Source organism: Pteronotus mesoamericanus, unplaced genomic scaffold, assembly GCF_021234165.1.
Source record: "Pteronotus mesoamericanus isolate MK-2021 breed Mesoamerican mustached bat unplaced genomic scaffold, CSHL_Meso_final contig_58, whole genome shotgun sequence".
In the NCBI taxonomy this organism is placed as follows: domain Eukaryota; kingdom Metazoa; phylum Chordata; class Mammalia; order Chiroptera; family Mormoopidae; genus Pteronotus; species Pteronotus mesoamericanus.
Window position 1 is genome coordinate 8,442,043 of NW_026555205.1, and position 27,722 is coordinate 8,469,764.

Sequence of the window (27,722 nt, forward strand, 5' to 3'; positions counted from 1 at the left end):
AAGGGGACATGAGCCCCGTCAGATAAAAAATGTATAGCATGGCAATATTTAAAAGTTTGGTTCTGATATTGAATAAGCAGGCCACTGGAAGAATATGGAAGTTCCATAAAAAATCCCATATATTCATGTGAATTTGAGATATAATGAAGGTAGCATTGCAAAACAGTTGGGGAAATTACATTTGGATACACTTGTGAGGATATCAGGAAAAAAATACAGGTGGCACTTATACAAAAATTATATACTAGGATGAATTAGAAATGGATAAAATTTCTACATGTTAAAAAGTAGAACTACTAAAATTCTTGAAGAAAACATTGGATAATTATTTTATAATTATTATACATGGTGGGGAAAGCATTTCCTAGTCAAAATCCAAAAGCCATAAAAGACCTCTGAAAAACACACAGATACACATAAATAACACACACCATGCAGACATCCAGCAAAGACAAATGACAAACTGGGGGAAAATAACTGCAACTCACAACACAAAGGTTAATCTCCTTACTATATAAATAGGTCACTGAAGTATGAAAACATCAACAATACAGTAGAAAATGTGCAAATATGAATAGACAGTTCAAAGAAAACACAACTGATTCTTAGACATATGAAAAGATGTTTAATCTCACTTTTAGTAAGAGAAATGCAAACTAAAAGTATATTGAGAGACCAGTTTTCATCTGATTGTCAAAAACCCAAGTTTCAGGCTCTCAGCTCCTTCTGTTCAACAGATAGCTGCATCTTGCTGCGCAGGGCCAGCCACAACCCTAAGGCACAATGGTGAAGATCGTAATGAACGGATTTGGCTGTCCTGGGTACTTGGTCACCAGGTCTGCTTTTAACAGAAAATAAGATATTGTTGCCATCAAATGACCCCTTTATTGACCTCAACTATATGGTCTACATGTTACAGCGTGATTCTGCTCATGGAAAGTTCAAAAGCACAGTCCAGGCTGAGAACGGGAAGCTTGTCATCAACAGAAAATCAATCTCCATCTTCCAGAAGTGAGATCCTGCCATCATCAAGTGGAGTGATGCTGGTGCTGAATATGCTGTGGGGTCCACTGGTTTCTTCACTACCATGGAGAAGGCTGGGTTCACTTGAAGGGTGAAGCCAAGTGGGTCATCATCTCTGCCCCTTCTGAAGATGTCCCCATGTTTGCGATTGGTTTCAACCATGACAAGTATGACAATTACATGAAGACTGTCAACAATGTCTTCTGTACCAACTGCTTAGCCCCTCGGCCAAGGTCATCCATGACAACTTTGGCATCATGGAGGGCTTCATGACCGGAGTCCATGCTATCACTGTCCTCCAGAAGACCATGGAAGCTGTGGCGTGGTGGCCGAGGGGCTGCCCAGAACACCCTCCCTGCTTCTACTGGCGCTGCTAAGGCTGTGGGCAAGGTCATCCCTGAGCTGAATGGGAGTCTCACTGGCATGGCCTTCTGTGTCCCTACCTCCAATGTGCTGGTTGTGGACCTGACCTTCCACCTGGAGAAAGCTGCCAAATATGATGACATCAAGAAGGCAGTGAAGCAGGTATCAGGGGGCCCCCTCAAGGGCATTCTGGGCTATACCGAGGACCAGGCTGTCTCCTGTGACTTTAATAGTGACACACACTGCTCCACCTTTGGTGCTGGGCCTGGCATTACACTCAATAACCATTTTGTAAATCTCATTTCCTCATATGACAGTGAATTTGGCTACAGTAACAGGGTGGTTGACCTTATGGTCCACATGGCCTCCAAGGGTTAAGAGCCCTCTGGACCGCTAGCCCCAGCAACAGGAAGAGAGGCCCTTAGCTGCTGGGGAGTCCTTGCCCCGAATCAATCCCTCAACATACTGAGAATCTCATGACTTCCAAAGCTTCCATCCCAGAGCCCCTGAAGAAGAGAGGAGCTAAGACAGCCCTATCTTGTTATGTACCATCAATACAGTTCACTGCACCCAGCCAAAAAATAATCCAAATTTCATAGTAGCATTGATGAAGATATAGGAAAATTGATATTATACTGCTAAATCAAGCATAAATCATACAGGAGGAAGATGGTGGCCAAGTGGGTGGAAGCTAAGTCCACTTGCTTTTGTCCCAAACTCGGATTTTTATCTGGTTTTTGAACAATTAACCTAAACAATAAATGGATTCTTAGCTGATATGAAGTTTTGAAGTCAATGAGTACAGAACATGTTGCATACCATCTGGTAAAGAGATCTTATAAGCTGAAGAGGAAATACGCTGTGTCTGGTGCCTGCAGCAGTGGAGAGACCAGACAGAAATCACAGCTTTGGAGCTCCCTTCCATCTCAGAGCAGGGGGCCACAGTCCGGCACAAGGATCCCTAATCCTAATCAGGAGTGAACTGGGAGGATATACAGAGACTGTGGGACCCAGGCTACACACAAACACAGTGAGCAGCATGTCCATAGCATAGCAGCACTAACCTGGAAAGTTCCAGATAGGGAACCTTGGTCTGTGAGAGGCACCTGCAGGCTAGAGCCAGCCATGACCTTGACAGACATGTTGCTTTTGAGGGAGGTGGTATGTGCAGAAAATCAGAGTCAGTACTGTGGTGTGGGTACTGCATACAGGTGTTTCAAAAAGGAGCTGAAATGTGGTTGGGCAAGGGCTCCACATACAGTGGCTCTATCAGCAAAGATACCAGAATGAAAGTGCAGTTAGGGAGAAGAATCTAGCAGAATGGGAAACGTGTTTCTCTTGGACCAGTTCTAAACTTCTCTTAGCTGCGCCAAGCCACACTGGACCTATGGGTTCTTTTCCATTGAGACAATTTGGACAGAGATCAGAGACTGATGCAAAACAAGGAGGATGCCAGAACAGAGATGTTGCTGAGAAGACTGGGGAAGAAACCTGGATTCCTCAGTCTCAAGTCTGCAAGAGGCGTCCCCCATACCCAGCAAGAGCTAGTCAGCTGCTGCTGATGCGACTGAAGAGAACAATTGCTTTGTAGCTCATTCTGAACTTTTCTCAGCCACACAAAGTCAAACTAGATCTCCGAGTCCTATTCCACCAAAAACAGCTGGACAGAGAGATCAAAATTTGGTGCAACGAGAGGTATTCAGGGCTCTGCCAAAGCTCAGCTCTTAGACAGAGCTACTATCAGAGCCAAGCAGGAAAGAGCTGACCCTTTTACATAGATTGGTCCCTCACATTAAGCAGAGAGCTAACTCATCAGAAACTATACATTATTGGAAATGATCTGGAACAAACCAAGAGTGGAGGAACACACCCACCATCTTCCCTGAAGTCTGAACAGCACCTCTCAGGGGAGGTCCAGGGACCCCATCTTCCTGATCACACCAGAAGCCTTCTCAGAAATAGATGGGTGAACAGTGAGGCTAAGACTAATAACAGGACTGCAGACAGAGGCAGGTGGAGGTGGTACCTGCAGTGTTTGTAGACATTAGATGGCCCACCCCTGGGCCTTGTGCTGATAAAAAGCCGGCAGGGCAGGGCAGTGAGGTCCACCCTGGATGCAGCCAAGTCTGAAGGAGAGAGCCACGGACCGTGGATCACTTGTAGCCGTAAACAGGCTTCCTAGAGATAGACTGGGACGGCATCTGACATTACCAGAGACGTATCCAGAGGAAGCCAGCAGATAAGCACTAAACTATGCTAAGACATATTCCATCTTGTTCCTTTTTGCATTTTTCTTTCACAAAGATATTTAACATTTTTTCATTTTCTTCAATTTTGTTTCCATTTTTCACTATTTTAAATTCAAATTTCATATTTAAGTCCTCACATTTCTTACTCCATTTGCCTTCTTCACTCACTTTCTATTTTCACTTTATATTTTTTCCTTTCTTCACATTGTTTATATTCCTTACTCTTAATATTTCTCTACTCTCTTCTAAAAATCATTTTCTCTTTTAATTATCTCATATTTTTATTTCTTATGATATTCTTATTCTCTTTATACCTCTATTTTTAAAATTTATTTAAAAAATTTTGATTTCCTGTTCAAATACATTTGTCTCCACTTTCTTGCCACCACCTTCCCCTGACCCCGCCCCCATCTCCCTCCCTCAATCTTTCCCCGCATAGGCTTTGTCCATGGGTCCTTTATACATGTTCCTTGACTTGACCCTTCCCTTCTCTTTCCCTGCTACTCCTCCTTCTTTCCCTCTTGATTCTGTTGGTTTCTTTTTTCTTTCAATGTTGCTAGTTATATTTTCCTTGCTTGTTTGTTTTGTTGGTTAGGTTCCACTTATAGGTGACATCATATAGTATTTGACTTTTACCTCCTGGCTTATTTCACTTAGCATAATGCTCTCTAGTTCCATCCATGCTGTCATGAAGGGTAGTAGCTCTTTTTTCCTGCTGCCTAGTATTCCATTGTATAAAGGTACCATAGTTTTTTGATCCAATCATCTACTGATGGGCATTTGGGTTCCTTAAAGCACTTGGATAATGTAAATTGTGCTGCTATGAACACTGGGGTGTATAGGTTATTTTCAATTGGCATTCTGGCATTCTTAGGGTGTAATTTGAGCAGTGGAATCGCTGGGTCAAAAGACAGTTTCAGGATTTTCAAGATGGCGGAGGAGTAAGTGAAAGTTACACTGACCTCCTCCCAGGACCAACTTGGAATTACAACTAAATTGTGGAGAATTCACCTGAAACAAACAACTAAAGAGTAGAGAGAGAGGAGCCCTGTAATCACAGAGATAGAAGAATCGGCTTTAGCACAATCTAACTGGTAAGGAGTGCGGTAGAGACCTGAGAAGGCGGGTGGCGAGTCCATGGGCGGGAGGATCAAAAGGATATTGAAACGGCCAGATGGATCCCCCTGAGAAGAGCTGGGTCTAAACCAAAATCAGGGATTTCTAGCCCACAACACCAGAGTCCAAAAAGTACACAGAAAACAGCCAGCTGCGAAAAGCGGCTGGGTTGTTGTCTGCCAGAGACAGGCTGCAGGAGATGCAAAGAACTGTTTAAAGGACGAACACATAAATTTTTATTTACAGCCACTTACCATGGTCTCCGGCAAAGGCTGGGGCAGAATGGGCTAGAGACACCTGAGGAGAGACTGGGGAAGGCGGCTTTGGGGAGAGAATGGAGAGAGTAGCCAGTGGGATCCCAGTGCAGACAACTTCCCCATATGGCAGCAGCGGGAAAGGACCCAATAACCCTGCCATCAGGACAGACTGCGCCCCACCCTGAGCTGTCTAAGGCAATCTGTTCAGTGCAGAGTGACTAGATTAGCAGCTGAAGGAGACAGCCACAAACAGGAGATTCCTGGAAGTCCCAAACAGACTGCCTAAGGTCAGAAGGGACAACATCTGACATCATCAGAGGCAGATCCAGGAAGTAAAAACAGCGGTCTCCAAACACAGAAGTTCATACCACAAAGTCAGAAAATCAAGAAAGATCACCTTAAGAATCAGAAGCGAAAGAGAAGAGTCTCACAAACAATAGGAAGACGAAGAAATACACCCCACTCAAAGGGAAAGGAGGAGTCCACACAAAGAGAACTAAATGAAATAGAGGCAAGTATACTATCAAATATTGAGTTCCAAATAACAGTTCTACGGAAGCTCAATGAGCTCAGTGAGCTCAGAAAGAATTTCCAAAAACCACAGGGAAATTTCGAGGAAGTTACTGCAAACTATATCAGCATGAAAAAGGACATAGAAACTATCAATAAGAGACAAGAGGAAATGACGAATACAATTTCTGAATTGAAGAACACAGTGGAAGGAATCAAAAGCAGGCTATATGAAGCTGAGGACCGAATCAGAGAGCTGGAGAATAAGGTAGAAAAGAGCTCCCAGGAAGAGCAAGAAAATGAAAAAAGACTCAAAAAGAATGAAAAGGCATTTAGGGGAATGGAGGAAAACCTGGAACATAATAATATCTGTATAATAGGGCTACCAGAAGGAGAAAAGGATGAGGAAGGGTTATAGAATCTGCTTGAAAAAGTCATGATGGAAAACTTCTCCAATTGGAGGAGAGAAAATGTCACACAAGTCCAGGAAGCCCACAGGGTCCCATTCAAGAGGAACCCAATGTGGCCCTCTACAAGACACATCATCATAAAATGGCAAATACCAAAAACAAAGAGAGAATCCTAAAGGGAGCAAGGAAGGGAGAGGTAGTAACATACAAGGGAGCCCCAGTACGGCTAGCAGCTGACTTCTCAACAGAAACACAGCAGGCCAGAATGGAATGGCAAGATATATTCCAAGTCATGAAAAGGAAAGGTCTGGAACCAAGACTGCTCTACCCAGCAAGGCTCTCAATTAAAATGGAAGGAGAAATAAGGAGTATCCCCGACAAAAGAAGGCTAAAAGAATACACCTCCACCAAACCAGCACTGCAAAATATGGTAAAGGGGCTGCTTTAAGATGAAGAAAAAGTTTCTATGAATACCCAGTTCCTTTCACAGTTGCCAATACTTGATATTACCAATATTTTTAATACTCATTAATCTGATTGTGACAATGATGATATTTAAATTATTCCTTTACGATTTATTGAAACTAAACCTGTTTTAGTATGTTTCTTGCCAATTTCTATTATTTTTTTAAAAAAAGCCTTTAAATGACTTTTTGGTATTCTCCATCCATTTATTAAAAGTTTGTAGTACTTTTTTCCTTAAGAAAAAAACAAAGAGAAAAACCCCTATTAACCCTTGTTTAAGATATATTGCAAATACTTTCCTATTCTATTCCTTGTTCTTTAACTTTATATACATATATATATATATATATATATATATATATATGCATGTTAACTATATAGTGATAAATGGTTAATATAGTCATATTGTCAATATTTATAACTTCTGGGTTTGAATATTTTATTTCAGGTCATGAAAAATATTAGTTTTATTTTCTTCTGAAACTCCTTAGATTCTACATATAGATTTTTAACTCACCTGAATATTTCTTGTATGAAGTGTGAAATAGGGCTCAATATTTGTCTTATTTCAAGTAATAGTGGTATATGTACCTTATTTGTGGAATAAGCCTTATTTTCCCCATTGATTTGAAATATCAACTTAATCATATATTATATTGTTAGAAAGATATGTATGTTTGTCTCTAGAATGCTCATTATATTTCATTGATCTACTTGATTATTTCTGTGCTGGTGTCATGTTGGTTTAAATGCTGAGACTTTATAATGGTTTTATATTTTTTAAATATTTTATAATTAACTTTGACATTTAAAAAATAAAAGCAATCTGCATTTAAGAAATAAAGAGAGAAAGAGAGAAAGAAAAAGAAAGAAAGAAAGAAAGAAAGAAAGAAAGAAAGGAAGGAAGAAAGAAAGAAAGAAAAAGAGAGATGGAGCTCCTACCTTTTGTGATGACATGGATGGAACTGGAGAATATTTAGCTAAGTGAAATAAGCCAGTTGAGGAGAGACAAATACCATATGATCTCACCTATAAGCAGAATCTATTCAACAAAATGAACTAACAAACAAAATAAACCATAGGCATGGAAACATGGAGCAAACATAAAGTGACCAGAGGGGAAGGGGAAAGAGGACAGTGGTGGAAAGAAGATGAAGGGACTGGACAAAGAAAATTCATGAATTACCCATGGACAACAGAGTGGGAATTGCCTGTGGGATCAGGGGGTAGGGGTGGGATTGGTGGAGGGGGGTAAAGGGAGAAAAATGGAGACAACTGTAATAGAATAAACATGATTTATAAATTTAAAAAAATTAAAATGTAAAAGAAATAGTAAAAGAAAGGCAGTTCCATTTTTAGCTTTTTGAGGAAATTCCAAAGTTTTCCACAGTGGCTGCACCAGTCTGCATTCCCACCAACAGTGTACTAGGGTTCTCTTTTCTACAGAGCCTCGCCAGCTCCTGTTGATTGTTGATCTGTTTATGATGGCAATTCTGACTGGTGTGAGGTGGTACCTCATGGTGGTTTTGATCTGCATTTCTCTGATGGCTAGTGATGCTGAGCATCCTTTCATATGTTTCTGGGCCTTCAGTATCTCCTCCTTGTAGAAGTGTCTGTCCAGGTCTTTTACCCATTTTTTTTTTACTGGATTGTTTGCCTTCCTTGAGTGGAGTCATGTGAGTTCATTATATGTTTTGGATATCAAACCTCTATCTGATGCATCATTGGTAAATATATTTTCCCATATGGTTAGCTCCCTTTTCATTTTGCTGATGTTTTCTTTCCCATGCAGAGGCTTCTTATTTTGATGAGGTCCCACTTGTTTATTCATTCTTTTATGTCCCTTGCTTTAGGGGACATATCAGTGAAAATATTGCTGCGTGGGATATCTGAGAGTTTCCTGCCTCTGTTCTCCTCTAGGACTTCTATGCTGTTGCAACTTATAGTTCAAACTTGTTGCAACTTGCAGTTCAAAGTAATTATATTTCAGTCTTTTATCCATCTTGAGATTATTTTTGAATAAGTTGTCAGTTGGCAATCAAATTTCAATTTTTGCATTATTCTGTCAAACTCTCCCAACACCACTTGTTGAAGAGGCTATTTTTATTCCAATTTATGCTTCTGCCACTTTTGTCAAATATTAATTGACCATAGAGACATGGGTTTACTTCTGGGTTTTCTATTCTGTTCCACTGATCTACGTGTCTTTTCTTCTGCCAGTACCAGATTGTTTTCATTATAGTGGCCTTGTAATATAGATTGATGTATGGTATTATGATCCCTCCTACTTTATTTTCATAAGCAATTTTCCTTTCTCAAAATTGCTGCGGCTATTCGGGGTCATTTATGGTTCCATATAAATTTTTGAAATGTCTGTTATATGTCTGTAAAATACGTCATTGGTACTTTAATACGGATTGCGTTGAATCTATAAATTGCTTTGGGTAGTATAGACATTTTGTTGACATTAATTCTTCCAATCCATGAACAGGGTATATATACTTCCATTTATTTGTGTCTTCATTCATTTCTTTCTTCAGTGTTGCGTAGTTTTCTGAGTACAGGTCTTTTACCTCCTTGGTTAAATTTTTTCCTAAATACTTTATTTTTCTTGTTGCTCAATCAACAGGAATTTTTTTTTCTGATTTCTTCTTCTGTTTCATTGCTGGTGTACAAAAATGTCTTTGTTTTCTGAATATTGACTTTGTGTCCTGCTGTTTTGCCACATTCACTTATTAGGTTTAGTAGTTTTTTGTTGGAGTCTATAGGTTTTTCTGTGTACACTATCATGTCATCTGCAAACAATGATAGTTTTACTTCCTCCTTTCCAATTTGGATGCCTTTTATTTCTTTTTCTTGTCTGACAGCTGTGGTTAGGACTTCCAATACGATGTTGAATAGAAGTGGTGAAAGCGGACATCCTTGTCGTGTTCCTGATCTTAGTGGGAGAGTTTTATTTTTTGCCTGTTGAGTTTGATGTTGGCTATAGGTTTCTCATATATGGCCTTTGTCATGTTGAGGTATGCCCCCTTTATTTCCATTTTGCTGAGTGTTTTTATCATCAATGTGTGCTGTACCTTATTGAATGCTTTTTCTGCATCTATCGAGGTGATCGTGTGGTTTTTGTATTTCCTTTTGTTTATGTGATATATTACATTTATTGATTTGTATATATTGAACCATCCTTGCCTCCCTGGTATGAATCCCACTTGATCATGGCGGATGATATTTTTAATGTATTGCTGGATGCGGTTTGCCAATATTTTGTTGAGGATTTTAGTGCCTATGTTGATCAGTGATATTGGGTGGTAGTTTTCTAATTTTTCATTATTATTAATTCAAATTTTATATTTTAATCTTCCCTTTCCTTATTCCATTTTGCCTTTTTCCTTCCCTTTCTTACTTACATTTTAAATTTTATTTTTTCCCTTTCTTCACCTTGATTCTAATTCTACCCTTGTTATTTCTCCTCCCTCTACCCTCTCAACATCATTTTTCTTTTCTTTAGTCACCTAATACTATTTTTTCCTTTTTATGATATTCTTATTATTTTTCAAACTTTATCAATATTTGCTCATTTGTTATTGTTATTGATGTTGTTGAGTGGCATTTTCCTGGTGTAGGTTTTGTTTTCTGTGTTGTTTTGTTTTGTTCTGGCACCACCTGTAAAACAGCGTAAAAGATGAGGTAGGGACTGACTCTCCATCATCCAGCTGGAGGCGAAAACCCACCAACGTATATGCCAATAATAATCAAAACCCAAATACAACAGGGGAGCCCACATAAACTATATAAAGGGCATCCATGGATCATCCAGCTCAGGAGATCAAGGAGACTGCACTACTGAGTCCCACAGGTGTACTACCACAGAAGGCCACCCCACGAACGCAGGGAGTCAAAGCAGATCACTATAACGTGCAGAAAGAAACAAAAAGAGTTACCTAAAAAGGGAAGACAAAGAAACAACCTCCAATCATAAGGAACGGAGGAATCTTCAGAAACAGAGTTAAAATAATGTGAGGCAAGCAATTTATTAGACATGGAGTTCAAAGTAATAGTTACAAGGATGCTCATGGAACTTGGTGAAAACAAAAAGGAACTGTATGGTAGCTACAAGGAACTTAGCAGGAACTACAGCAGCACAAAAAAGGACATTCAAACTATGAATAAGAACCAGGCAGAAAATATCATATCTGAAATGACGAATACACTAGAAGGAATTAAAAGCATACTAGATGAAACAGGGTATAGAATCAGAGAGCTGGAATACAAGATATAAAAAAAACACCCAGTAAGAGCAACAGTACAAAAAATGACTCTAAAAGAACAGGGGTAGTTTAAGGGTGCTTTGGGATAAAATAAAAGGTCACAATATTTGAATCATAGAGATATTTGGAAGGAAAAGAAAATAAGCAGGGATAGAAAACTGTTTGAAAAAATAATGACAGAAAACTGGGGGACTTCTGGCCAAGATGAAGGTGTAGATAGATACACTTTGTCTCTTTGCACAACCAAAGGAAGGACAACAGAAACTTTAAAAACAAAAAACCACCAGGAATGCCAGAAAATTGAACTGTATGGAAGTCCAACAGCCAAAGAGTTAAAGAAGAAATATTCATCCAGACCAGTAGGAAGGGCAGAGACGGGCAACCAGAATGGAGGGGACATGCAGCAAGGCAGTGGCTGGAGGAAAGGGGCAGGCAAGGCGGCTGGCGGACTCGGCATCCCATATTTGCATGCAGATAAATGAGGAGGAACAACAGGGGAACTAGACAAACTGTGCAACCCAGGGTTCCAGTGTGGGAAAAGAAAGCTTCAAAACCTCTGGTTGTAAAAACCTGTGGGGAATGCAGCAATGGGAGAAACTCCGGCCTCACAGGAGAGTTTGTTGGAGAGACCTACAGAGTCCTAAAATGTACACAAACCCACCCCACTGGGAATCAGCACCAGAAGAGCCTGATTTGCCTGTGGGAAGTGAAGGAAGTGACTGAAAGCCAGCAGAGAGCCAAGGAAGCAGCACTGTTACCTCTCAGATGCATCCCCCACCTACAGCGCCACAGTGCAGCAACCTGGGTTTCCCTGCTCTGGTGAATATCCAAGGCTCTTCCCCTTACACTCTAACAGGAGAGATGAGACAAAAAAAAAATGGCGCAAATGAAAGAACAGATCAAAACTCCAGAAAAAATACAACTAAGCAATGAAGAGGTAGCCAACCTATCATATGTACAGTTTGAAACACTGGTAATCAGGATGCTCACAGAAATGGTTGAGTATGGTTGCGAAATGGAGGAAAAAGTGAAGGCTATGCAAAATGAAATAAAGAAAAATACACAGGGAACCATCAGTAAAGGGAAGGAAAATGGGACTCAAATAAAAAATTTGGAACAAAAAGAAGAAATAAACATTCAACCAGAACAGAATGAAGAAAGAAGAATTAAAAAAAAAATGAACAGAGGATTTGGAACCTCCAGAGCAACTTTAAACATTCCAACATCCAAATCATAAGGGTACCCAAAAAAGAGGAAGAGCAAGATATTGAAAACTTATTTAAAACAATGAAGGAGAACCTCCCCAATCTGGCAAAGGAAATAGACTTCCAGGAAGTCCAGGAAGCTCAGAGAGTCCTAAAGAAGTTGAACCAAAGAGGAACACACCAAGGCACATCATCATAATTAGATTACCTAATATTAAAGATAAGGAGAGAGTCTTAAAAGCAGCAAAAGGAGAAAGTTACCTACAAAGGAATTCCCGTAAGACTACCAGCTGATTTCTCAAAAGAAATCTTACAGGCAGAAGGGGCTGGAAAGAAGTATTAAAGTCATGAAAGGCTGGGACCTACAACCCAGATTACTGTATCCAGCAAAACTATCATTTAGAACGGAAGGGCAGAAAAAGCGCTTCCTAGATAAGATAAAAGTTAATGGAGTTCATCATCACCAAGCCTTTATTATATGAAATGTTAGAGGGAATTATCTAAGGAAAAGAGGATCAAAACTATGAATAGTAAAATGACAACAAACTCAGAACTGTCAACAGCTCAACCTAAAACTAAAAACAAACTAAGGAAACAACTAGAAGAGGAACAGAATCACAGAAATGGAGATCACATGGAGGGTTATCAGCAGGGAGTGGGAGGGGGAAAAAGGAGGAAAAAGTACAGGGAATAAGAAGCATAAATAGTAGGTACAAAATAGAGGGAGGTTAAGAATAGTATAGGAAATAGAGAAGCCAAATAACTTATATGTACAACCCACGGACATGAACTAAGGGGGTGCGGAATGCTGGTAGTAGGTAGGGTGCAGGGCAGAGGGGAGTAAAGGGGAGAAAAAAATGTGACAACTGTAATAGCACAATCAATAAAATATACTTAAAAAAGAGAAAAAAATGACAAAAAACCTCCCTAACTTGGTGAGGGAAAAAGTCACACAAGTCCAGCAAACACAGGGGTTCCCAATAAAGATAAACCCAAAGAGACCCATTCCAATATACATTACAATCAAAATGGCAAAATTTAAAGACAAAGAAACAATATTAAAGCCAGTAAGGGAGAAACAGGAAGTAACACAGAAGGGAATTCTGAGAGGACTATCAGCAACACTACAAGCCAGAAGGGAGTGGAAAAAAAAATATTCCAAGTAATGAAAAACAAGGACCTGCAACCAAGACTACTCTATCTAGCAAGGATTTTATTTAAAATGGAAGGTGAAATACAAAAACTCCCAGGAAAAAAAAAAAGGCTAAAAGAATACCTCTCCACTAAACCAGCATTGCAAGAGATGCTAAAGGGACAAGAAGGAGGAGAAGGAGGAGGAGGAGAAGGGGTGAGAGAGAGAGAGAGAGAGAGAGAGAGAGAGAGAGAGAGGTACGAAGGGGAAAAATGGCAATGAATAAGTACCTATCAAGAAAAGAGAAGACTCCGAAACCCTTTTGATGAAGCCAATATTATCCTAATTCCAAAATCAGGCAAAGACATAACAACAACAACAAAAAATTACAGGTCAGTATGAACAAGATGCTAAAATACTCAACAAAATATTAGCAAACCGAATCTAGCAATATATTTAAAAAATCATACAGTGTGATCAAGTATGATTTATTCCACGGATGCAAAGATGGTACAATATTTGTAAATCAATAAACATGATACATCACAGAAAGAAAATGAAGGGCAAAGTCAAATGATCATATCAATAGATGTAGAAAAAAGCATTTGATAAAATTCAACACCATTTATGATAAAAACCATCAGCAAAATAGGAGTAGAGGGATCATACCTCAACATAATAAAAGCCATATATGAGAAAACTACTGCCAACATCATACTCAGTGGGAAAAAACTGAAAGAGTTTCCTTTAAGGTCAGGAACAAGACAAGTTTGTCTGTTTTTGCCACTCATTCAACATAGTATTGGAAGTCCTAGCCACAGCGATCAGATGAGAAAAAGAAATAAAAGGCATCCAAATTCGAAAGCAGGAAGCAAAACTATCATTATTTGCAGATGACATGATAGTGTACATAGGATACCCTATAGTCTCCACCAAAAAATGACTCGACATGTTAAGTGAATACAGCAAAATAGCAGGATACAAAGTCAACATTCAGGAATCAATGGCATTTTTTTTTACATCAACAATAAACTATCAGAAAGAGAAAGTAAGAAACAATCCCATTTACTATAGCAACAAAAAATATAAAGTATCTAGGAATGAATTTCACCAAGGGGGCAAAAGACCTGTATACAGAAAACCAGGGTGTCCAACATGTGCTCTGTGGGCTGTAAGTGCGGCCCAATACAAAACTGTAAATTTACTTAAAACATTATGAGATTATTTTGTGATTACATGTTGCAATGTATTTAATGTGTGGCCTAAGACAACTCTTCTTCCAGTGTGCCCCAGGAACACCAAAAGTTTGGACATCACAGCTGTAGAACACTGAAGAAATTGAGGAAGATACAAATAAATGGAAGCATACATCCCATTCACGGATTGGAAGAATTAACATCATTAAAATATCTATACAGCCCAAAATAATCTATAGATTCAATGCAATTCCTATTAAAATACCAATGGCATATTCCACAAATCTGGAAAAAACACTCCAAAAATTTATATGGAACCAAAAGTCCCTGAATTACTTTGGCTATCTTGAGAATGAACAAAGTTGGAGTGATCACAATACATGATCAAATTACACTACAAGGCCACTCTATTCAAAATAGTCTGGTATTGACATAAGGATAGAACAGAGATCAAATGAATAGAATACACAGCCCAGATAAATATCCATGTCTCTATGGTCAATAATTGACAAAGGTAGCATGACCATACAATAGAGTGAAAATAGTCTCTTCAATAAATGGTGTTTGAAGAACTGGACTAGTATAGGCAAAAAAATGAAACTAGATCACCAACTAATACTACACACTAGATTAAACTCAAGATGGATAGAAGACTTAAATATAAGTTGTTATACCATAAAAATCCTAGATGAAATCACATGCTATAAAATATCTCACATAGCAATATTTTTTGCCACCATAGCTCCAGGGGACCTGAATAGACACTTATCCAAGGAGGACATACCAAAGGCATATGAAAAAAAATGCTCAATATCACTAGCCATTGGAGAGATGGAAATTAAAACCACAATGAGATGTCACTTTACACCTGTCAAAATGACTATCAATAAATGAACAAACAAGAAGTGCTGGTGAGGATTTACAGAAAAGGGAAGTTTAGTACACTATTGGTGGTAATGCTGACTGGTGCAACCACTGTGGAAAACACTATGGAATTTCCTCAAAAAATTAAGAATGGAACTGCCTTGATCCTCCATATCCACTGCTATGAATATACCCCAAGAATCCAGAAACATCAGTTCAAGAATTTATGCACCCCTATGTTCATAACATCTCTGCTTATAATAGCCAAGAGTTGGAAACAGCCAAAGTGCCTATCAGTAGATAAGTGGATTAAAAACTATGGTACATTTGCACAATGAAATACTATGCAGCAGCAAAAAAGAAGGAATTCTTACCTTTTGAGAAAGCATGGGTGGAACTGGAGACTGTTCAGCTAAGTGAAATAAGCTAGCTGGTGAAAGACAGATACAATATGATCTCACTTATAAGAGGAATCTAATGAACAAAATTGAACCAGAGGCATGGAATCATGGAATAGACTGGCAGCAGTAAGAGGGGAGGAGGGATTTGGGGACTGTTTGAAAGAGGGTGAATGGTTTAGTCAAAGAACATATATAAAGGACCTATGGACATGGACAATGGTGTGGGGATTGACTATGGAATTGGGGGGCAGGTTGAGCAGTTGTGGGCAAAGAAAGAAACATTGGGACAACTGTAACAGCATAAATGGTAATAAAAATCAAAACAAAACAAATAAAGAATTAAATCATACAATATTATTGTCTAATCACTATGCTGTACACCTGAAACCAATACAGATAATATTGAAAGTAAACTGTAGAGAAGCTCGGCTGTGGCGCTGCTGTGAAGGTGTTCCAGCAACATGTATCATCATCTACCGATGACACTCCTGCGCAAGAAGATCGAGAAGAGGAACCTCAAACAGCAACAGCGAAACCTAAAGCTACAGGGAGCTTGGAATGCGAGCCTGTCAGAAACTCAAAATGGAGATGTCTCTGAAGAAAAAGTAGGAAGTGGAAAAATTTAAAAAATCCTTCAAACAATCTATGAAGGCAGGTTTATCAGAAGCCCAAAATGGAGATAGATCTGAAGAAACAGTAGGAAGTAGAAAAGTTAAAAAATCCTTAAAACAATCAATGAAATTAGGCTTATTAGAAGCCCAAAATGAAGACAAATCTGAAGAAACAGTGGGAAGTGGAAAAGTTGAAAAAATCCCTAAAGCAGTCTATGAGGAAGAGCTTGTCAGAAGCCCAAAATGGAGATAGATCTAAAGAAAAAGTGGAAAATGTAGAAGTTAAAATATCCCCCAAGAAATCTAACATATTAACCAATGGAGAAGCAGTGGTGTAGTCTCCCAAATCAGAATCTAAGAAGAAGAAAAAGAGAAAAATAGCCGATGATCATGGACCTGATACCAAAAAAGCAAAAACTGAAGACAAAGGGGAATCTGAAGAAGGTGCTCAGGCTCTGGAAGAAACAGAAACCAGAGTGGAGAAGCCAGACAATGGAGAAGAGGACAGTGAAATACCCAGCCTGCCCCTGGGACTGACAGGAGCTTTTGAGGATACTTCATTTGCTTCCCTATCTAACTTTGTCAATGATAACTCACTGAAGGCAATAAAAGAAATGGGCTTTATAAACATGACTGAAATTCAACATAAAAGTATCAAACCACTTCTGGAAGGCAGGGATCTTCTCACAGCTGCAAAAACAGGCAATGGCAAAATCCTGACCTTTCTCATCCCTGCAGTGGAACTCGTTGTTAAGTTAAAGTTTATGCCCAAGAATGGAACAGGAGTTCTTATTCTCTCACCTACTAGGAAACTGACCATGCAGACTTTTGGTGTTCTTAAAGAGCTAATGACACACCATGTTTACACATACAGATTAATAATGGGTGGTAGTAACAGATCCACTGAAGCACAGAAACTCACTAATGGGATCAACATCATTGTGGCTACACCAGGCCGTCTCCTGGACCATATGCAGAATACTCCAGGATTTATGTATAAAAACCTAGTGTCTGGTTATTGATGAAGCTGATCGTATCTTGGATGTTGGGTTTGAAGAGGAATTAAAGCAAATTATTAAACTTCTGCCAACATGCAGACAGACCATGCTCTTTTCTGCCACACAAACTCGAAAAATTGAAGACCTGGCGAGGATTTCTCTGAAAAAGGAGCTTTTGTATGTTGGTATTGATGATGATAAAGCTAATGCAACAGTGGATGGTCTTGAGCAGAGATATGTTGTTTGTCTTTCTGAGATTCCGCCTTCTCTTTACGTTCCTTAAGAACTGGAAGAAGAAACTAATGGTCTTCTTTTCATCTTGTATGTCCATGAAATACCACTACAAGTTGCTGAACTACATCAATTTGCCTGTCTTAGCATCCATGGAAGGCAGAAGCAAAATAAGCGTACGACCACATTCTTCCAGTTTTGCAATGCAGATATGGGGATATTGTTGTGCACAGACGTGGCAGCTAGAGGGTTGGATATTCCTGAATTCGACTGGATTCTTCAGTATGACCCTCCAGATGACCCCCAAGGAATACATTCATCATGTGGGAAGAACAGCCAGAGGCCTAAATGGAAGGGGGCATGCCTTGCTCATTTTGCGCCCTGAAGAACTGGGTTTCCTTCGTTACTTGAAACAGCCCAAGGTTCCATTAAGTGAATTTGAGTTTTCCTGGTCCAAAATTTCTGACATTCAGTCTCAGCTCGAAAAATTGATTGAAAAGAACTACTTTCTTCATAAGTCAGCCCAGGAAGCATATAAATCATACATTCGAGCATATGATTCCCATTCTCTGAAACAGATCTTTAATTTTAACTTAAACTTGCCTCAAGTTGCTCTGTCATTTGGTTTCAAGGTGCCTCCTTTTGTTGATCTGAACATGAACAGCAATGACAGCAAGCTTAAAAAGAGAGGAGGTGGTGGTGGATTCAGCTACCAGAAAATGAAGAAAGTCGAGAAGTCCAAAATCTTCAAACACATCAGCAAGAAATCTTCTGACAGCAGGCAGTTCTCTCACTGATGACACACTTTCCTTTCATCTTCAAGAGCTTGTTGTGAAGTGAAATGTTTGTTATTGCTCTAACAAAGAAATGTTTTACTTTAGGATTTGGACTGATCAAACAAGTATAAATTGACTTGGGTTGCGAGCACTGAGCATTGGTATTTCCAGCAAGTCTTTTTTTATTTGGGGTTATAAAACAGTCAAATTTTTCTTGATTTCCCAAGGACAAACCAAGGGACCTTTTTCATATTTGTTGTGATTATAGCTTTTTTCCTTTCATTTGTCATTGTTTTTCATCCTCTTTGTAACTTTTCTTCCTGGTAGCTGAAGGTTTCCGCAGCATGGGCTGCTAACTAGCCTGGCTGTAAAAAGCGGATGACCGAGTATACTGGGCAGGAGGTGACGGTGGTGGGGACAGTGCAGGAAATTGTCTCAGTTTATTTTTTTGGTTTTTGTTGTTTCTTAGACCTCAGTGGTAGTTCTTAACCCTTCCTGAAAATGCTGCCATGTAAAAAGGCAAAGAGCTTTTGGAAATACCTAAGAAGCACCTTCAGTTAAAGGTGGCATCGACTTTTATATACACCAGATTTAAAATAATGAGCCTTTCCCAATTTTATTGTTTTAAGAGCAAGAAATATGTGTTGTTATGATTTGAATAAAATGTCCCTAGCAGTTCTATTTGGAATGGGGGAGATCTCATACTTCTGAGCCTTATTTATACCAGTGTAGGTGCAATACCTATTCCACATGTGGTAATTTAGCAAAGACCTTTAAAAAAAATAGGGTCCTCATTCAGATCTGTTTTAGGTGGTTTGGATTTTTGTGAGCCCTTTCAATTCTACAGAGCATTTTGGGGGTTGGGGGGAGAAATTGCTTCTTTCCCATCTATGAAACGCAAATTTACAGTGAAATTGAAAATGAACAGAGGTCAGAAAGAGCAGGGTTTAGTCAGATGTGTTTTTTTGCTGTTGTTGTAGAAGCTCTTGATTTATGTTTTATGTTTTAATTCTAGTGTGTCTCATAACTACAAAATGGTTATTACATTTTGTAGAAATTTAAAATCAAAGTTGATAGCATCATTTTGCCATTGTGCCAGTTAATATTTATAGATTATTGTTAAATATAAGTGCACTGAGAACATCAAACGTAGAGAAAACAGTCTGATAAGGAGTGTTCCAGAAGGGAAAGAAAGGAATGATATTTTGCATCTGGGTTCGATCACTGTAGGTAGACCTGTCCTGAGTTTCAGACCTTGATTGTTAGACTCCTGACATTTAATAACTGTTTATTTATCCATAACTTGTTTTTCTTTTCTGTTTCAGAAATAATCATGTTTCAGAAAATACATAAAATCAAAGGGAAGAATATTTAATCATTGAACAGAAGTAAAGACTAAATATTTTGATTAAAAAAAGAAAGTAAACTGTAATTGAAAAAGAAAAAGAAAACAGGAAAAAAATAAATCATATAACTTAGTGGGGGGCAATTTGCCGATATCCATAAAGATATACAATAAATACATGTGTCATCTAATCTAGCAATACCACTTCTAGTAACTTTACACAGATAATAACTTACTGGGGAAAATAAAAGTGTTAAAGTTGTATATCTTACTGTGTGAAAGAGGTGAAGGGTTTAAGAAGTACAGTTACAAAATAGTCACAGGGGTATAAAGTGCAGTATCAGGAATATAGTCAATAGTATTGCAATAACTATGTATGATGCCAGGTGGGTACCAAAAATATTGTGGAGGATACTTTGTAAAGTATACTATTGTCAAACTACTATGCTGTACACCTGAAACTATACAAAATAATATTAAAAGTAAACTGTAATTTAAAAATTAAAAAACTGTGTATCTCGGCAACACTGTTTGTAGTTAATAAAAAATTGAGAATTATCTAAATGATCATCAATAGGAGACTATCATATAAATTATGCTATATATGCATAATTAAATAAAATGCAGTTATAAAAAATAAAGAGGAGGTTTTGTGCATACTGATGTGGGATATCTATAATATACATTAAGTGAAAAGCAACGGTAAAACAATGTGTTAAATATACTACCATTCAATAAATAAAAGGGATTAAAAGTGTGTCTGCATGTATATATGCATGCATGTGCATGTATATATTTATATGTGCATGTATATCCACAAAAATTATTGGGCATATTTGCAAGAACATAACATAGATGGGTACCTCTTAGGGAGAATTCAGTGGCTAATGGACACAGGTGGAAAGGGCATATTTTTCATTGTATACTTTCTTATGTTCATTTATCTTGAATAAAGTGGATACATATCTACCAAAAATTAATTAAAATTTATTTTTAATAATAAATCCTTTGAAAAATTTTATATATACACTCACATGTATATATGTTTTATATATTTTACTTTCATATATGGGGGTATACAGATTTAGTATATGTGTATATGTTAATATACACATGTACCATAATACCCAATTTCATAAAAAGGAAAAATTCAGCTAATATTGGGAAACATGAAGACATAGTGGAGAGAGAAGTACAAAGTGCTTCAAATTCAGAATCCCAAAAGTTTATAAAGCAGTCCACCTTCTCAATTTATGGATACTGAAATAGAATCAAAGCAAAAAATTTGCTTTTAAATTTATTTATTTAATTTCTTTTTATTTTATTGTTCAATTACAGTTGTCCTCATTTTCCCCCATTACTCTCCACTACCTTACTCACCCCCACCTCCCACATTCAATCCTGCTTTTAAATTTAAACTGCATACAACCACACCTTTAAAAATTATCATAGTACTATAGAATAGTCCCAGTTTATGTTAAGTCATTCCAAAGGAATTCTAGTGTAGTTAACTTTTTAAATCTGACACAACGATTACCTCTCAGCAAGCATGGGGTACATGAAACTGAATCCCTACTTCCAGGTAAACTCAGATGCAAAAAATGTAACTTTATTTTTCTACACTTTTTGAAATTATACTAGACTTGATGCCCTGCCACAGATGAACTCTGACACTATAGAAACAAGATGCCTCCTCAGATATGGGATTAACTGAAGTTTCTGGGAAAAGAGATGTGGGATCTGCCATTGGGGCTTTTTTTTACCTCCATAGAGGTGGCCTTCTCCTTTCCTATACTTGCCCCCACTTTACACAAATTTTCCAAATCCACTCAAGGACTCTATCCAGCAGGAAGTTCTGGCCGATTGACCAATGGTAATCAATGACTTTAGCATTCCCAGCACTGTGAGTGTCCCCTTTGGGGTATTATTTCTTTTTTAAAAGCCAGGATTTTGACATTCCTACCAATGTAACATTTACATATGGGACATTAATTAAAAAAAAAACAACACAACTTCCAGACATTCAAACCAGTACCTCCCATTGAACATGTCACACTAAATAGAATAAAAGCACTCCAAAACCAGGTAGATTCTGATTACTCGGGAGAGTTGTCATGTGGTATTTTATTGCTCATGTGTATGCTCCAGGCAATTTTCCCCACTGTCAGGGTCATTCAATTAGAAAACATAGTTTGGAACCTGTCATTTACCTCTACTGAAGTCCTTAATGATACTACCTCAGCTTTGGAAGCACAACAGGGGGGCCTCAACTCCTTGGCCTGAGAAGTGCTGGGTAACAGCATAGACTCAACTTCTGGCTGGCCACCCAAGGAGGGGTCGTGCTACTGCCAGTACTTTGTGTTGAACCTAGATCACTGAAACTGGCAAAGTAGAAATGTCCATCACAAGACTTAAGAAAAAAGCCTCTTTGCTCTCTAAAGTAGATCAGGTGGGCTGTGAGCCATTTATCCCTGGCTTGGCAATGGTTGGGGCTCATGGTTACACTCAATCACCCAGGAAGAGCTGGAATTATTTTAATCATGACTATGATCTACTCTAGCCTCAAACTACCCAAATTTTGACATAGCCCCTCAACATCCAATGCATCCAGGGCCAAGACAGGGTAGCCTATGTTCCTCACTTGGGTCCTGAAATACCAAGTGATGGAATTGAGAAGTCTGACTCCTGGCTAAAATCCTACATGTGATTTTTCAGGCCCAACCATAGGCAATTATAAAGGCCTTATGGTAGGCTTCAGAGGGGAAAGCTGCCAATCCCACACCAGACTTGGTGACCCCTGACTGGTCCTACACTTATGCATATCTGCATTGAAAGTCCCCTGGATCCTGAATGAAAAGACATGGGAAGGAAGGAGGGAGGATCCTTGAGGACAGCTTTTTTTTGTACTCTGACTTAGTAGTTTTCTACTCCTAGCTCTTTGCCCTCTCCCTTCCCCCATCCCACTCAAGGTCCATAAAAAACAGTAGGAGATTTTTGTTTCAAGCTCTTTCAGCAGTGAAACAATTTTCCATGTTTGTGCTGATCCATCTGACCCTCACTGATGTTCTTCCATTGGGAAAAATGGAACAGTGGGGAAGTTGGCACTTTCTCTGGTTTAACTTTTGCTTATACTGTCACAGTAAGTGACTAAAAGTTGGACTGTTACTTTCATTTTGACTGTCTTAATCAGCTACTCTGACACCTGGCATTTCAGCTCTTTTCAGTCCAGCTAATATCCTGACAGAACTTAATTTTTGTTAAGAATCCCTATAACCACATACAATTAACAACATCTTCCAAAAACATTTGAATATGGCAGTAATATTAATTTTTTAAACCAATGATAGACTTACTACCATTCTATTGTTTGATTTAAATATTAGTTTCTGGCTATAATTCAGTAACTGTTTAGTTGATTTGACATATATTTCCACATTTGAGATGGCATAATTCCTCTGGTATTACTGGTTATTAACCTGGCACATACCTTTTGTCCTCGAAGTCCTGGGGGCCCTTCTGGACCCGGAAATCCAGGCAAACCTGGATGGCCTTCCAAACCTGGAAATCCTCTGTCCCCCTGCAATTAAACAAAAATGAAATGTAGATCATTGGTGAGTTTTCAAGTACAGGAAAGGCTGAGATGCAAAAGGATCAAACAACTATCTAGAGAAAACTAATTTAATAATACAAAATTCACAGTATCAACTAATATGGGGAAATCTTTATGATGTGAGTGAAAAATCCAAGTCATTCTGAATTTCTCTCACATATGGTAATGTAATCTCAGTGATGAAGTAAGGTTTAAATGATATGACATTTAGAATTTAACAGGAAACATGGTAATAAAACTAGGAAACCAGGGCTGCAGAGGTTAAATGAAATAAGTATGGTGCAGGGATAAAGAATGGTAAAAAAAAAAAAATCAGAGACGCTTTCAGATTTGTTGAAGAGTAGAAGCACTGCAGGATTATCCAGAATAGAAATTTATTAGCCAGAAAAAGACTTTATCTAGAACACACAAAAATTGTATTTTCCTGATTGTAAAATCAATACAAAAAAGAAATACATGTTTATTGTAGAAAACAAAAAAAAAAAATAAAGAGACAATCATCAATAATTCCTCTACCAAGAATTACTATTTGAATTGTGACTCAAGTCCAAGTTCTGACTATAGCACTTTATCAACACAAGCAAAGAAGGGCTGCCTACCTACCAGTGAGGGTCCACTCATAAGTATCTTATCAGCATCTATACAGTAAGGTTGCTTGATGTACATTATCTGTACAGCCAGATAGGTGTGGTAACAGACTTTCCATGTGTATTAATATGTCATTAGATCAACATATTAGGGTTAGTTAGATAGCATACAGCCAATCACAGTAAGAATGTGAACCCCAAGATAAAGCAAACTCACCACTATTAAGCTTAAGAATTCCAAAGGCTCATAGCTTTTGTGACACATGCCCCCAACTGCAGGGCTGCAAGCAGTTCCTTTACTTTTCTAAGGCTTAAAGGTGGAGTCTCTTCCCAGAGACTCTGGACCTCATCTGTGAACCCTCCCACTAGATCCTATACACAGTGACAGCCTAGGCAGCATCAAAGAAAAAAGAAAGCACCCATATCTACACGACAATTAATTAACGGCCCATTCACTGGAGGCACATTTCCCCTAGAGGTTAAGGCACAGTAGACTTTTATTCTTATCCTTAGTGTGTATGTGTGAGTATGTGCACATGTGTGGGGTAAGTATAAAGTTTAGTCCAAATAGCTTAGATAAGTTTGTATTGAATAAATTCCTTGTTATGTTGAATCATACTATAATAAATATAATTTTAAAAGGCTACTCTGGTCAATTTCCACTTACTGCTTCAAAGGCAATAAAGCAAATGTTAGTCAATTAATGGTAGGTCTAAACATTTCTGTAGCTTTAACAACAATTATTATTAACATATTACTACATTTCCTATGAATGTCTCATTATTTTAATTAGTCAGAGAACTACGACAACTTAGTGTTCATCACCTCAACCTAATTATTTTGAAGGACATAGAAGGAGAAAGCAGAAGTTAAAGATGTAAAAAATTTAGCTCTGGATTGCCTCAAATCATTAGATAGCCCATTCCTGGTAGAACTGGTAGTAGAAATGTGATCACAAGTGCCAGTCAGAAAGGAAGTTAGAAGGAAAATAAAATCTAGTTCTAGTAGATTTCCATATGTGGCAACAGCTATATTTTGGGAGTTCTGCTGATATTTAGAGCCTACCTCTGCCAAAACTTGAGAATGGTGTTTGAAGAGGGCTATATTTCCTCAGACGCATAACTGCTATCTGGGCTACAAATAAGAAAGGAACAAACTAGAAATTAAAAGTGGAGAGTACTAAAAAGTTTAATTGTGTTGGCATTAATAAAATTACATACCTATAAATTGTTGTGAGAGGCTATGTTCAGCTTCACTAAACATTTTTGAAGACTCTTTCAATGTGTCTTACCATTTCACGATGGGTGATTTATGAATGCACCCGCCCACACAACACTGAATTTTCAGCAGTTTTTGACCAAAAAGTGGCATGACCCCCAGCCCCACCCTCCCTATCCACTAGAACTTGCCCCAAGTGACTTTTTTTTGTTTGTTTCCCCTGATGAAAAAAAGTCTCCAAGGGAAACATTTTGCCAATGTGGAAGAGGTGAAACAAAGAAACAGCAGAAGCACTAAATGGTATCAATATTGATAAATACAAAAACTATTTTGAGCAGTGGGAAAAAACGTCTCAATAGGTGTATTGTGTCAAATGGAGGGCACTTTGCCTAACCCAAGGCAAATATCTGCATAACCCAAGGTCAAAAGGGTTTTGCCCTATGATTTATTCTGAGTGAATAAAGGTGAGTGAAGTTTAAGCATGTAAGAATAAATATACAATTTTTATAAGTAGTTTTTTCGGGTCCCCCTTCATATGTAACAATCAAAATAGTGAACATAAACATCATTATCAAAAATTTCTTTACCTTTTCAAGAAATGGTGCTGGAACAACTGGATTTCCCATCCAAAATGAATCTAGACACAAACCTTACAACTTCACAAAATTAACTCAAAATTGATCGGAGTCATAATTGTAAAATACAAAACTATAAACCTCCTAGTACATAATACAGGAAAAAAACCTAGATGACCTTGGATATAGTGATGACTTTTTAGATAGAAAAACAAATGCACAATACATGGAAGAAATAATTGATAACCTATACTTCATTAAAAAGTTCTGCTCTACAAAACACAATTTCAAGAGAATGAGAATATAAGCCACAGACTGGGAAAAAATATTTGCAAAAGATATATTTGATAAAGGATTATTACCCAAAATATACAAAGGACTCTTAAAACAACAAGGAAACAAACATGATGTAAAAAGGGGCAAGACTTTAAATAGACACCTCACAAAAGGGTATAAATAGCATATAAAAGGATGCTCCACACATAGCATCATGCAAATGCAAATTAAAAGAACAATGACATACCACTACACACCCATTAGAATGGCCAAAATCCAGAAGAGTGACAACTCCAAATGTGACAGGGATGTGGAGCAGGAAGAATCCTCATTCATTGTTGGTAGAAATGATAAATGGTAAGGACACTTTGGAAGACAGATGGGGATGTCTTACAAAACTAAAAAATATTCTTACCATATGATCCAGTAACAACAATCTTTGGTACTTATTCAAAGGAGTGTAAACTTATGTTCATGCAAATACCTGCACACAGGTATTCAGAATTGCCAAAACTTGGAAGGAATCAAGATGTCCTTCAGTAGATGAATGAATAAAGAAACTGTGGGACAACCAGAAAATGTAGTATTATTCAGTACTAAAAATAAAAGCACTATTAAGCCATAAAAAGACAAGGGAACTATGAATGGATACAAGACTTTTATCAGATATGAGATTTACAAATTTTTTTTTAGACTGTGGATTGTCTTTTCATTCTCTTAACAATGTATTCAGAAAAGAACAAGTTCTTAATTTTGATGAAATACAACCTATATTTTTTCTTCTATGGATCATGTTTTTGGTGTCAAATCTAAGAAAAATATCTGCCTACCCCAAGGTCAAAAGGATTTTTGCCCTATGATTTATTCTGAAAGATTTGTAGACTTAGGTTTAAATTTAGCATTATGACCCATTTTCAGTTAATTTTTATACACAGTTCAAGCAATGAATCAAAGTCCATTTTTGTGCATGTTCCTATCCAATTCTGTCAGTACTATTTGTTGAAAACACTATCTTTTCTCCGCTGAATTGCCTTTATACTTTCCTAAAAAAAAAATCAATTACTCATGCAACTGTAGGTGTATTTATGTACTCTTTATTCTGTTCTATTCATCTGTATGTCTATCTTTTACTTATCAAGTTTACTGTAGTTTCATATTAAGTCTTGAAATTGCATTGAATCTGTGGATATATTTGGAGAGAATTCGCACATTAATGATACTGAGTCTTCTAATCCAATAGCATGATATATATCTCTATTAATTCAGCTCCTTTATTTCTCTCAGCAGTATTTTTTTGTAGTTTTCAGTGTACAGGAATTGCACATTTTGGTCTGACTTAGTCTTTTGTATTTCAAATTTTTGATGTTATTATAAATGACATTTTCAGAGTGTCTTTTTCCTCTTTCTTATATTTCATTATTAGAACTTAGAAATGTAACTGATTTTGATTTATTGAACTTATTTAATTTATTGGTTTTGTTTATTCTGTGACCTTTTTAAACTCACAAGCTTTAGGAGCATTTTAGTATTGCCCATCACATTTTCTACATTGACAAATCATGACATCTGAAAAAAAGAAACAGTTTTACTTCTTCCTTTACAGTCATTTTATCTTACTGTATGGGAAATTTTGAATAGAAGTGGTAAGAGCAGACGTGTTTCCGATCTTCGGAGAAAGGAATGCAGTCTTTCTCCATGGAGTATAAATTTAGCACAAGGAGTTTGGTAGATGCTGCTTCAGGTCCAAAAAAACCTTTTTGTTTCCTAGTTTGCTGAGAATTTTTAGCAAAGATAAATAATGAATTTTTTAAATGCGTTCTCTGCATCTATTCATATGATTGGCTTACACTGCTTTAAGTTTTTACTCTTTCAATACAGTGAATTATAATTTTTGATTTTCAAATATAAAACCAAGCATGCATTCCTGGCATTAACCCCACTTAGCAATACTGTATTATCCACTTTATATTCCATTGGATCTGATTTCCTAAAATATTGTTAAGGATTTATGCATTTCTGTTATAATGAAGGATATT

At 37.7% G+C, this 27,722-nt stretch overlaps 1 protein-coding gene and 1 pseudogene across 1 annotated transcript in view; one reads left to right on the forward strand and one right to left on the reverse strand.

Annotated features, from left to right (window-relative positions):
• Positions 1-27,722, reverse strand: part of COL4A5 (collagen type IV alpha 5 chain) — a 432,611-nt gene that overhangs the window by 225,329 nt on the left and 179,560 nt on the right. The window contains exon 3 of the mRNA XM_054580374.1: positions 22,908-22,997. Within this exon, the coding sequence (XP_054436349.1) occupies positions 22,908-22,997 (90 nt within the window). The remainder of the gene's footprint in view (positions 1-22,907; positions 22,998-27,722) is intronic.
• Positions 15,885-18,096, forward strand: LOC129076187 (ATP-dependent RNA helicase DDX18-like; annotated as a pseudogene).